We start from the raw sequence: 13,070 nt of genomic DNA, 5'->3' as shown, positions 1-13,070 counted from the left end.
CCTTGTGGTGCAATGTGACCCAAATGCCCACCCAGAGAATGAAGCTAGCACTCTCAGCTGGCTTATTGCTTCCTTCTATGCATTTGTATCCATTGCCTTCCAAGATGGATAGCCACCAAAGAGTTAAAATGTAGTTAAAGGCAAATATAGGAGAGGCAAAAATATAGTTACGGAAGGTACATGCATATGTATTTTTAAAGGTATAAAGGGCTATAAAGGGCTATAAAGGTAAAAAGGTATGTTGATAGTGATTATGTCAAGGTGTGTAAAATTTTTATTTTTTCTATGCCCTTATCTGTATCAAATTTCAATTTCAAGGGCTATAGAACCATCTCTCTGACCCTGTGTGCTGCAACTACTAGGTCTTGTTTAACCCTAAACTTACATGATGATTGCCTCCCAATGGGCTCTGCTGGCCCCCTTTGCTGCCTGCTGATGTCCTCAGGCTAGGACTCCTGATCTACCCTGGCCCAGCTTGTTCTGTCAACTATTTTCATTTTCTGGGATCTTCTTGCTGCTAAACTGGACATGACCAGCAATTTCCCATGTGTCTCAACTCAACTACTGTCTCTTCCCCAACTACCCTGTCTAAGGGTGATCACGCCACCCCACCTCAGCACAGACACTTCCTGATTGCCCTAAGGGTGACCATGCCACCCCGCCTCAGCACAGATACTTCCTGATTGCCCTGTCTAAGGGTGATCATGCCACCCCACCTCAGCACAGACACTCCCCACCCTACTGCCCTGCTGTGCTATTCACAACACTTCATATAATAACTATTTCCTTCTTAAAACTGGCTTCTCACTGAGTGGTGGTGTGCACGCCTTTAATCCCAGCACTCAGGAGGCAGAGGCAGGAGGTTCTTTGTGAGTTCAAGGCCAGCCTGGCCTAAAAATCAAGTTCTAGGACAGCCAGGGATATTACACAGAGAAACCCTATCTCAAAACAACAACAACAAACAACAACAAAACATGGGCTTCTCTCGTTAGGAAAAAGATTCCTTGGGAGCACTTCCCATTTCTTGTCATTAGACTTGCAGTCTTCACTACTATGCTTAGTACCCAGAGCACCTCTGCAGCATAGAAGGTATGCAATAAACACTGGGAGCGAGGAAAAGAGAGAGGAAACTTTGTGAGGTGTCTAATGAGTCTGTTGACAGAGGAGGGGAGAGAAGTTAGGTCGATTACTCAATTCTGTAAGTGGTGGGCTAGGCTTTGATCGTAAGTATGACTAAAAACCATATCAGTGGTCTTAGTCATTGGAGTTCTCAGGTTACAAAAATAGATTTCAGTTTTACAATGTACCACGGCAATAGCACTAGTAAGTTAGTGACTGTAGGAGCTGCAGTGTACATAGGATGGGCTTGCTTACAAAATAGGCCCCCGAATTCACACTGGCCCCCGTATTAAACTAGAGTCTCCTTTATAACAAACAAGAAGCAAGTCTGGGACAAGTGACTGGTCTTCTGTAAATAATCAAAGTTTGCTAAGTCTCCATCACTGTCATAGGGATTAATTCTATTTCTGTCTTAGTTGTCCCTCCATCTTTTTCTCCTGAGCAAGTCCCTGTCCAGTTTAGATTTATTAAACTTTTCCATTTGTAATCCCTTGGCACCAGAGAAATTTTTATGCAACCCTGAGTGTATAAGCATATAAAAATCAGTATACAAATCAAATATTTGCTGTTAATAAATTATAAACAAGCCTGACAATGGTGGTGCATACCTTTAATCCCAATACTTGGGAAGCAGAGGCAGGCAAATCTTTGTGAGTTCAAGGCCAGCCTGGTCTACAGAGTGCCAGGACAGGCTCCAAAGCTACACAGAGAACCCTTGTTTCAAAAATGGATGTACTCATTTAGATAAAGAATTAATCTTAGTTGAGTATTTGATACAGTAAGATGTGATGTGGGATTTCTCTAGCAGTTTTCAAAGTTGATTGATAGTTTGATTTTATGATCAAGTCTGAGAATTACATTCACATAAATACCTATTACCATAAAGCATGGCCATAAAGTTTAGGGCCATTTAATAAGTTTTTGGAAATTCCGTCCTGATCCCAAGTCAAAATTCATTGAACTATTAAATTTTGTGAAACTCAAGTCAACAACTCAAACAGTAATTTTAAAAATCAAACACCCTAGCACAATACAATCCAAAGATACACTACACAATTTCATACATTCTTACAGAGGATGCTAAGAAAATATGAAAAGTCTTTGTTCTCCACAATTAAACCATTCTGTCTCTGAAAGAGCAGAAAGACGGTGTGTGCAGTAAAAATACATAGTTCATAGCATACAGTGGTGTTTGAATGTGAGCCAAGCACAGGCATAATTGATTGTGTTGTGTCGTGTGATGACATGCCCAATGCAAAGCATACCTGTTGTGTGCTCAGAACCAAGGCTTCGGTGACATTACACGATGAGCAGTGATCAGTTATGTCACAATACAACACAAGTGAGCCATACCATTATGCATTTTGAGTTTTTTGGGTTTTTTGTTTTGTTTTGTTTTGTTTTAATTAAGTTTTGTTGACATCTCAGAAAAATTTACAGCTGATGATTTTCTTGTGACCTCCACAGTTAAGTTACCCATCTCCACATTAGGTTACAACCCAGTTTAAAAAGCTGGGAACTAGGGTATTCACTTTCAAAGACTTTTGAATGGAGACACTAACCCCAAACATGTTGTTTCAGAGGAATGGAAGGCCCAGTTCATTAAAGCGGAAAGAAGAAAGCTTCTGAATTACAAAGCTCAGCTGGTGAAGGACCTGCAGCCTCGAATCTACTGTCCCTTTGCTGGGTATTTTGTGGAGTCTCACCCATCTGACAAGTAGGGCTCTGTACTTCATTCAATATTTTCCACTTAAGTCCCTATCAGGATGAGTGATGGTTAAGAGTATATTATGTAATGAGAAAAGATTTTTGAGTATCCAAAACATACATCTGTGTGTGTGTGTGTGTGTGTGTGTGTGTGTGTGTGTGTGTGTATACACATGTGTGTGAGTGTGTCCTTTGGTGAGGTTCATATTTTTCTGAGATGAGGCCTCTCACTAGCCTATAACTTGAGCCAGTGAGCATCAGGGACCTGCCTGCCTCTGCCCTCCCAGTCCTGGGATTACAGTGTGTTTAATTATGTGCTCTGAGGATCAGACTTGAGGCCTCACACTTGCAAGGCAAGCTTTTTACTCACTGTTTCTCCATCCCAATAGTCCATGATTTTCTAACCAGTTGTTGACAGATGACTCAGAGCCACCAAAGTTAGTGCAAATAGGCACTGAAAGACCTCTCAGGAAGGCAAGAGGCAGCCAACAGTCAATAAGCACATGGCAGGAAGTGAATTGGGACTTTTTAAACTAACTCATTGAAGTAATTCCCCCAGTGAGACTGTGAGGAAGGCTCTGTAAATTTGCTAGAGAAGGCAGATGTGAACCCAAGAAAGACAAAGAGCCACTCTTGGAGGAGGAACTGAGATGCCAACCGTGGTTTGTCTGGCTTTAAACTCTTTCTCCACTGTGTCTCAGTGGAGAGAAAAGAAAGAGGGAAAAAAAGCATCTCTTGCCAACACTGCCTGGCTAGGTCACAGGAGACTAGACCAGACGAGACAGTTCAGTCCAAGTTTCCAGTGACAAACTACAGCAACATGCTTTACATTTTGCTCTCTGCATCACAACACATGAAAAAGCTCAATAGGAAGCCCTGATGAAAAGAATCTACATTACATATTACTTCCCTGGGTCTATAACCAAAGCAAAATAAAACAAAGGGTGCCACAAATTAGCTAGCAATCATAATAACAGAAATCTGTTTCTCTCAGCTCCAGAAGCCAGTGGCTGCCCAAGGGTCTGTTCTAGGTCTTCCTGCTTCTGCTTCTCTAGTGGCCTCTCCACACGCCACTCACTCTGTGCTCAACTGTGTCCATACTTCTCTGTTTTATAATGATGTGAGTCTCAGCAGATAGGGGCTCACTTTTATGGTCTCATTTTAGCCTGATTACCTCTATATCCACTCCAGCAAAGGCCACAGTCTGATATATCTTTTCTGAGAGGGACCTGTGTGATATTCCTTTGATATCAATGTTCATGCCGATGAGTTGATACAGAATGAGCAACTTGTAGGCAGACAGCTTTAGAAACCAGTGTGCTTTTGTTTCAAACTCAAATGAATGCTGAAGAATCAATTTTGCCAATGTTTATTTGGATATTTCACAAAGATAACTTTTTCATACTTGACTTCATTATTGGAAAACCTTTAAGTATGGCTTCATCAACAAGCATATGAATCTAATTTTAAATCATAAGTTTTATAAAACCTAGAGATGGATCCTCATGAAAATTACTATCTGAATTGATATAACCTAAATATACAAAACACGTGAAACACACAAAGTAGGCTATACAAATCCACTTTTTTTATTTTAATTTAAAAATTGAGTGAGTGGGAAGCTGGCTCGGTTGGTAAAGCACTTGGTATACATTCTTAGAACCTGAGTTTGGCTTTCTAGCACCCCATTTAAAAAATGAGGTACAGCAGCACATGCTTGCAATTCCACTACTAGAGAGGTGGAGACAGGTGGTTATACCCCCTCCCCTCCCCAAGCTCACTGGCCAGTCAGTGTAGCAGAATCATCAAAAGACAATGTCTTGAAAGGTAAGGTAGAGAACTATTGCAGAAGACATCCAATATTGACTTCTGGCCTCTATACACCTCGCATATTTGTCTCATCCCTCCCTCCTACATGCATACATGCATACATAAACATTACACACAAAAATAGTGACATATGCATTTATCATATACCGGTGTTAGAGATGTTTCTATATAGTGGAATAGCAAAACTTATCATTTATGGCAAGGACACTTAATATTTTAGTAGAGACTGTGGTAAAGTCAAATCCTAGCTATGTAGTATTTCCAAGTACTTGGTCATTCTTGATAATAAAACCTTGATAGGTGTTAAAGTGTTTTAGATACCTGTAATTTTTATTTCTATAAACATGAAAATTTTGATTTTAGTAGAATTGTACTCACTTCTGTTTTAGTTACTTTGACAAAACACCATGACCAAGGCAATTTATAAAAGGAAACATTTTATTGAGCTTTTGGTTTCAGAGTTAGACTTTGTGCTGGTTTAAAAGAAAATGGCCCACATGGAGAGTGCAACTATTAGGAGGTGTGGCTTTGTTGGAGTAGGTGTGGCCTTGTTAGAGGAAGTGTGTCACTGTGGGGGTGGGCAGTGTAGCATAACAGGCAGAGCTGACAGTTTGGAATTCAGACTGCTTAAAGTTTAGAAATATACTCTACTACTTACTAACAGGGGAACCCATAGCTGACGTCAACCTGAACTCCAAATGTTATACAGGACACAGTATGAATGATATCTAAGTATTACTGTTATTATTTTCTAGTTTAGTTTAAGCTAGCTTTGAACTTGTTATCCCCCTGACTCAAACTCCCCATTACTGAGGTTATAAATCTGAACCACTGGACCTTACATAGTACCAGGAATATGGAAGGTTCCCAGGAAATTTCTTTTTCTTTTCTTTCTTGGCTCTTTACCATGGTTTAGGAGAAAGTGTTGAGAGCAAATTTTCTGGAAAAATAATTCTAAGACCAGGGAAATGACTCAGTAGTGGGATTGTAGCTGTGCCTGTTGTTACTTTGACAGGGACAAGGAGAAGCAGAAGGCATTAAGCCACATTCCCAAGGGTCACCTGTTCAGCCTCAAAAGGGAAACACAAGTCCTGTGTTCACGAAGGCAAGCTGAGCTCTGCCTGAGGCCCTGGGGAACGAAGCCTTCTCTAGGGTCATAATGATTTTCATTTCAAGAGCAGAGAGAGAATCCTGTCACCCCTTATTTTCTCACCTCTCTTCTCTGACTGATTTTTTGGAGACTGGGTCTGATGCAGAGTTCCAGTCTGGCCCTGAGCTTTCAGTAATACTTGCCTGTAAGGTGTATGGTTTTTCCGCCCGCCGCCGCTGGTCTTGTCCCGCCACCATGCCGCCAGCCCCAAATAATACACAGAGACTCTGTATTTGATATTATACTGTTGGCCAGGTACTAGTTTCTTATCGGCTAGCTCTGTCTTAAGTATTAACCCATTTGTGTTAATCTATGTATTTCCATGTGGTCTTCTTACTGGGAGCCGGCTGCCGCATACAGCTCTCTCTAGACTCTCCATCTTGACTACTCCTTACTACTTCCTATTTCCTCCTTGTCTCCTAGTCCCTCCTATCTTCCTTTCCTATTGACCAACAGTGCTTTATTTATTAACCAGTATGAGAAACATATACAGGATGACATCTCCCATCACTTGCCTCAGGTTCCCAGGGACTTGGATTACAAGAAGGAGCCCCTGGGTCTTGATCTGTTGCTGTTTTTCTTTCACTAACATACTTGGCTCCAGAAAGTAGATAGAATTCTGGGAAAGTACTCACCCAGCCAGGGAAACAACTTCCCTGGCTTTTCAGTAGATTATCTTCTACTCAAGAGTTATTTGACAATGACAAAGAACAGGACAATTGGGAGGCAGAAGGAATCAGTGTTGCAGGAAGAATACTTATTAAATAAAATAAGCCAGAAGATGTATTAGACACTGGAGCTCAGTCCCTGGCTGGGCTGTGTGAGCAGGAGACCAAGCCTATGTGACTTCAGTGCAAAATACAGAACTGCTCAGGCCCCACATTGGTAGTTTGGTGGCACACATGTGGTCTCAAGCTAGTGACTTGGTGGCACATATATTGAACAAAGCTGAAAGTTTTGAAAGAACTGAAATTGAAACCATAGCCTGAAGACAGAGCTTTTGAATTCATAGTGTGAACATGAAAATATCCTGTTTAAACCGATAAAAACAAATTTCCACAGAATAATTTCCACAGAATAATTTTCAAAGGAACAGGATATGATCCAAAACTACTTAATATCAGGAAAAAACAGGATATTCATAGAATGATTTTCAGAGGAACAGGATATGATCCAAAACCACCTAATATCAGGAAAAACAGGAAAACCTTACCAGGACATGAGGGGAAAGACAACAGATAACAGAACCCAAGTGATACAGATGATAGAATTGTCAGAAAAAAAATTTTTGTTTTCTATAAAAGCCATGTTTCAACAGGTAATGGCAAAAGTTCTTGACTGTAAAGACAGAAAGGCACACACAAAGAGAGACAGAGAGACAGACAGACAGACAGACAGACACACACACACACACACACACACACACACACACACAGAGAGAGAGAGAGAGAGAGAGAGAGAGAGAACCCAAATGGAAATCTACAGGTGAACTATACAGTCCACCACAGCAAACACATAGGAGGACTTCAAGTGGCTGATGAGATTGAGAAAGGCAAGAGGAAGTAAACTTGAATATAGAGCAAGAGAAGCCCTCAAACCTAAGGAGAAGAAAGAAAAGAATAGCTCAGGAGACCCTGAGGACAATGGCAGTCAGAGAAGAGGTAAAGATCATGACACACAAACAAGATGAAAAGCGAGTGGCTGGAACCAAGTCTGATCAGGGAAAAAAATCAAATGATACTTGCTGTAACTCAGTATCTGCTCATGATTAAGTATACAAAATCAAGTCAAAAGAAGCTCTTGATAAAGTGAGAAACTCTTAGTGAAATGCCATGAATGAACTGTATTAATATGTGCATTATACATAGTAACAATAAAAAGCATGGTCCAGAAAGAAAATAATTGATGAATTATACTTTATCAAAATTAAGAAATTTTGTTCTATCAAGGAAAGCTGTAATGGAATGTAAAGATTAAATGCAGTTTAGGGACATACACTGAAAGCACACTTGAGAAACAGTGCCTGCAATGCGTGACAAATTCTCAAAACTCATCAATCAGGCAAAACTTTCAAATAATCACTTTAGCCAAGCATGGGGATGCTTCCCTGTTATGCCAGCACTTAAGAGACAGAGGCAGAAACAGGCATTCATATGGTCATCCTCTACTATGTAAGATAATAATTTCAAAAATTAACAAAATACAAATTAGAAAAACTTTATTATTACTTAGTTGTGAGTGTGAGTGTGTGTGTGTGTGTGTAGGCACATGCATGCCATGGCCTGGAAGTGGAGGTCAGAGAAAAACTTTGGGGAGTTTATCCTCTACTTCCATATTGTTTGAGGGTTTGTTTTTTTTCTCCTATACTGCATACTTGAGCATTGAGATGATTCTCTTATTTCTGCTTCCCAACTTGCTATAGGAGTACTGGGGTTACAAATGTGCATCATTGAATCATCACAGGTATTCTCGGGCCATCAGGCTTGTATGACACACTTATGTGCTGAGCCATCTCATTGGCCAAAGCAAGCAATTAATCTAAAAAATTGTATTCTTGGAGAAGTTCATGTGTTCTACAATGTATTGTAATCTTATTCATCCCTATTCCTCCTACCCCTAAACTCTTCCAGAATCGCCTGTTCTCACCCCCAACCAATGTCATGGTTTTTTGTTTGTTTGTTTGTTTACTAGCTAAGACCAATCTGTGCTGTCCACATATTCATGAGTGTGGGGCCACGCTTGGGATCATGGTAGACCCTTAAAGAAACTGATTTTCCCTCCCCACAAAGCAATCAACTGTTAATAACTCTCACTCCTCATAAACCCCTTCTCACTCCATGCTGAAATGATGATGGGATTATGCAGGGAACCATAGCTGCCATAAATTTATGGGTGCAGTGGTCCAGTCATTTCGAAAAGACACTTGTACTCTGGTTCTCTCCAACCTCTGGTTATTATCTTTATGTCCCTCTTCCTTAATGGTCCCTGTTTAGTCACTGTTCTACTGTTGTGAAGAGACACCAAGACCAAGACAACTCTTTTGAAAGAAAGCATGCAGTGAGGGGCTTACTTACAGTTTCAGAAGTTAGTCCATTATCATCTTGGTTGGGAGTGTGGCTTCATGCCTGATGCTGGAGAGGCAGCCAAAAGCTATATCCCAATCTTTAGGCAGGCGGGCAGGCAGGCGGGTAGGCAGGCAGGCAGGCAGGCAGGCAGGCAGGCAGGCAAGCAGGCAGGCAGGCAGGCAGGCAGGCAGAGAGAGAGAGTAACTATAACCTACTATAAAATTAAAATCAAAGAGCAAATCACATACTTCCAGCATACAGTGACACAGGATATTCATTACCATTTCAAAAGAGAGGAAGGGGAACATAGTGAGAAAATGTCAGACCAAAGTAAGACCTAAGACCAGCAGGGCAAACTCCAGTCTCCACATCTCCATGTCTGATGTCAAAGCACTTTTCAGATCTCCAATTCCTTTCAGCATTGTTGACTGAAACATACTTATCTTTCTCTCTCCCTCTTGGGCTGGTTCCACAACTGGTTTGCCACTTTCCTTGGCAGGTATCCCAAGACTCTGGCAACTCCAACATCTTGGAGCTCCAAGGCAAATTAGGCTTCATCTTTACAGCTTCATGCAATGGCCTCTCTGGGCCTCCATGCAAAGACCCTGATACAAGCTTGGCCTCCGGTGCTTCCCTTAGCCACAGGGAGGGTTCCACAACCCCTTTCATTTACCCTTGACTCTAAAGCTAAAACCATGTAGCTATGGGTCAGTTTTCTGTTGTTGATATTTTCCTCACTGCTTAAGCTTTTCTTTAACTCCTTTATACAAGTTGGAAGCTTATGGGTGGGGTCTTGCCCTGAGGTTACCACTCCCTTTATTCCATTTAGTATCCGGCTTTCCTTTATCTTCTTGAGCCTAGGAATTGACTCCAACATCACCTTTCCTGGTGCTCTTTTTCTCCTCACATTGTTCATTGCCAAAAGGCTTTCTTTGCTACTATAGACACATCCTCATCCTTGTTTGTAGCTTCTTTATGCATAATAACTAGGACATGGAAACAGCCCAGATGTCCATCAACTAATGAGAATGCAGGGTAGCTGGATCATGTGGTAGACCTATCTAGGTTTTTTTTTAGAAACCTCCATATTGATTCCCATAGTGACTGTACCAGTTTGCACTCCACCAGCAGTGGATGAGGGTACCATGCTCCCCACATCTTTGCCAGCATCTGTCATCTTACTCTTAGCTATTCTGACTGAGGTGAGATGAAATCTCAAAGTAGTTTTAATTTGCATTTCCCTAGTGGCTAAGACATTTTAGAAATATTTCTTAGCATTTTTATTTCTTCTGTGAACTCTCTGTTCGGATCCATAGTCCTCTTTTTAATTGGGTTTTGTTTTCTTGGTGTACCAGGAAGGCATGTAGACAGCAAATAAATTACGATAAAATAGTTGCAGGAGCTGCAATGGAAGAGTCACACCCCAGCAGCATGGCTTTCAGGGTGAGCAGCATCCTTTCATATTGTTGATAGTGACCTAGAATAGCTCAAGCACCCTGGAGGCAGTTTGGTGGCTGCTTTAAACCTAATCTTACTTTGTGGTCTAGCATTTCCCCTCTTGGGCATTTGTTCTGTTGAAATTCAAACCTTTATTTACATAAATCTATATGCAAATATAAATAATAGCCTTGTTCATGATTACCAAGTCAACCCATATGCCATGAAAAAGGAAAAGCAAGCCATGAGACCATAATTTGAGATTTATGATGCTCTTTGCTCAGCTTCATGAGTGCCAGAGCCACAGGTATCTATCACCTTGCCTGATATAGTTTTATCACTTTAAATGTTAACTACAATTTTATAGATATTTAAATTTTGCTTTATAGAACTCTATTAATGAACTGTACAGTTTAGCTGCTCCAAAGCATACCCAGTAGTAACTGAGCCCCTAAACAGCACAATGAGAACTGTTGTTCCACAATGAGAACTATTGCTGCTTAGGACATGATTGCATCTCAAAGTTATTGTGGAGTGACAGACGTCAGCTTCAAAAGGTTACAAACCTTATGATGCTGTTTATATGGCAATTCAGAAAACAAAACAAAACAAAAGCAATGGGAATGAAGCTCAGATCAGTTTTTGTCAGAGGTGAGGGGTTGGGAGACAGCAAAGCATAATACAAGCAAGTTTGGGGAGTGGTGAACCTATATTCTGACTGAGGCTTACATAAATCTGCACATGGCTAAAGCCCATGGGGCTGTATGCCATAGAGACACAACCAATCGAGTCTAAGTATATTTGGAAAGTTAAACAGGAAAGGGCAAACTTGTTGATTTTTAAATTAATATATGACACAGCATATGGCATTTCATTCATGTAGACTGTTGGTTTTGGCTCATATACACCTGATATTGCCCACTCATTGCTGCCCATTCAGAGAATCATCCTTCTGCCTTTAGAAAAACATAATTACCCTTTCACGGAAACTTAATTTGTATATTTGGGAGAAGTTTCTGCAACAGGCAATTCTCTTTCAGGGATCAAATCAGGTTGTCCAGTTTGGTGGCAAGTGCTTTCACCTGCTGAGCTGCCTCAGCAACCTTTTTCTGTCCCTTTGAAGATTTATCTAATTTTTAAAGCTTTTGTACAAGTACATAGCACAGTTGCATAATTACCCCTGTGCTCCCACCGTCCCTTTCTCCCCCTCTCATTAGTTACCCTAGACAATTTTCTTGCTCCCATGCCATATGTACATATACAATTTTAGAGCATGATGATTCTGAAGACGCCCCCAGAACCAAAAGAGAGCATTTAAGTAAGTCATATTTATGACACAAGCAAATTGTGCTATAATGCACATTTTTATAGAGTTCATAATCTCTTGAGAAAATAAATATCCACTTTATAATATTTGGAACTACATTTTATTTTAGTTTTCATTCACCTTTTTCTTTCTTTCTTTTTTTTTTTTTTTTTTTTTTTTTTTTTTTTTTTGGTAGAATTTTGCTATGCAGGCCACATGGGCCTCAAACTTGTGCTCTCCCAGCTTCAAACTCCTGAGTGCCAAGATTACAGCCATTCATCACAATGCCAAGCTTAACTCTTATCATTTTAAATGCTAAACAAAAATTTACAGATGTTTAAAATTTGCTCTTATAAATTTTTTATTTGTTACATGTCCGGTGTGCTTGACAGCTGTCCAATACAATGACTAAACTCCAGCTGGGACTTTATGAGCAAGTTCCCTCTGCTTGTAAAGATCAATTTTAGGACATAGTTGCTGCAAACTTTTTGGGACATGGGGGTAGAGGACAGACACTGCCTCACTCAAACAGCAAAGTTATCAGCTTCAGATGGGTGTGGTCGTGTCTGTATTTTTTCTGATTTCACCGAATAATAAAAAAGGCACTTTTTAGATACATTTTCATGGCAATCATCACTCGAGGATGGCCCTTGACTTCCTGTTGAGTGGTGATGGCCACACAAGAAAAGAGACAGTGGTGTGGGATTTAAGCTTCGGTTCTACCACCATTTGCTGTCACCAGCTATCCCACACTTACATGATTTCCTTTGCCTCATGATTAAGGTGTGGTGGCTCAGTTTGCTGACATCTTTATCTTCCACCATGTAGCCTTGCATTTGGAATCGCCCGTTGTGACCTATGACTGACACTTCCTTAAGTAAGAATGACCCAAGGTTAAAAAATAGCTTCTTGTGGCCAGTGCCGGTTCTGCTTTTTTTTTTTTTTTTTTTGTGGTGTATTATTTATGAAGCAGTACAGTGATGGGGGAGGGGGGGGCTAAAAGTAAAACGATTGTTCCTAGAGTTCTAGTTTGTAGGAAGAAAAAACAATTATAATCCAGGGTAGCTGGTGCCGTAGATTGAAGATCAAGGCAGGTGATAAAAGGATGACTTATGGCTTACTGAAGCTACATTTACAGATTAAGTGGGGCCTGACCAGAAAAGGTTAAAAGGTGCTGAGCTGAGGGACTGGTACTTTATGATGGGACCTGGTAGCACACACCTGTAACCCCAGCACTCAGTAGGCAGAGACAGGAAAATGGCTGAGCATTCAAGACCAGGTCTACATGGAAAGTTCCAGGCCCTCCTGAGCTACACTAGGACACCCTATGTAAGAAGGATTTTAGGGAGAGAGTCTGCAGCTCAGCCCAATGTTTGGGGCAGGGGACATTATGACAAAAGCAGGGAAGAGTTAGGGACCCAGACTGGAACCACAAGGTCTGCCATAATCCACAGCT

General features: G+C 40.8%; 1 protein-coding gene across 3 annotated transcripts in view; it reads left to right on the top strand.

Moving 5' to 3' along the window:
* LOC127229393 (cytidine monophosphate-N-acetylneuraminic acid hydroxylase) overlaps positions 1–13,070 on the top strand; it is a 49,503-nt gene that overhangs the window by 15,258 nt on the left and 21,175 nt on the right. For all 3 annotated transcript variants that reach the window (XM_051194523.1, XM_051194524.1, XM_051194525.1), the window contains one exon: positions 2,701–2,836. In XM_051194523.1, coding sequence (XP_051050480.1) covers positions 2,701–2,836 — 136 coding nt within the window. The remainder of the gene's footprint in view (positions 1–2,700; positions 2,837–13,070) is intronic.

The sequence above is a fragment of the Phodopus roborovskii genome, unplaced genomic scaffold, assembly GCF_943737965.1.
Source record: "Phodopus roborovskii unplaced genomic scaffold, PHOROB, whole genome shotgun sequence".
NCBI classification, from domain to species: Eukaryota; Metazoa; Chordata; class Mammalia; order Rodentia; family Cricetidae; genus Phodopus; species Phodopus roborovskii.
The sequence above is the reverse complement of the archived record's forward strand: the minus strand, read 5'-3'. Positions and strand labels throughout refer to the sequence as shown.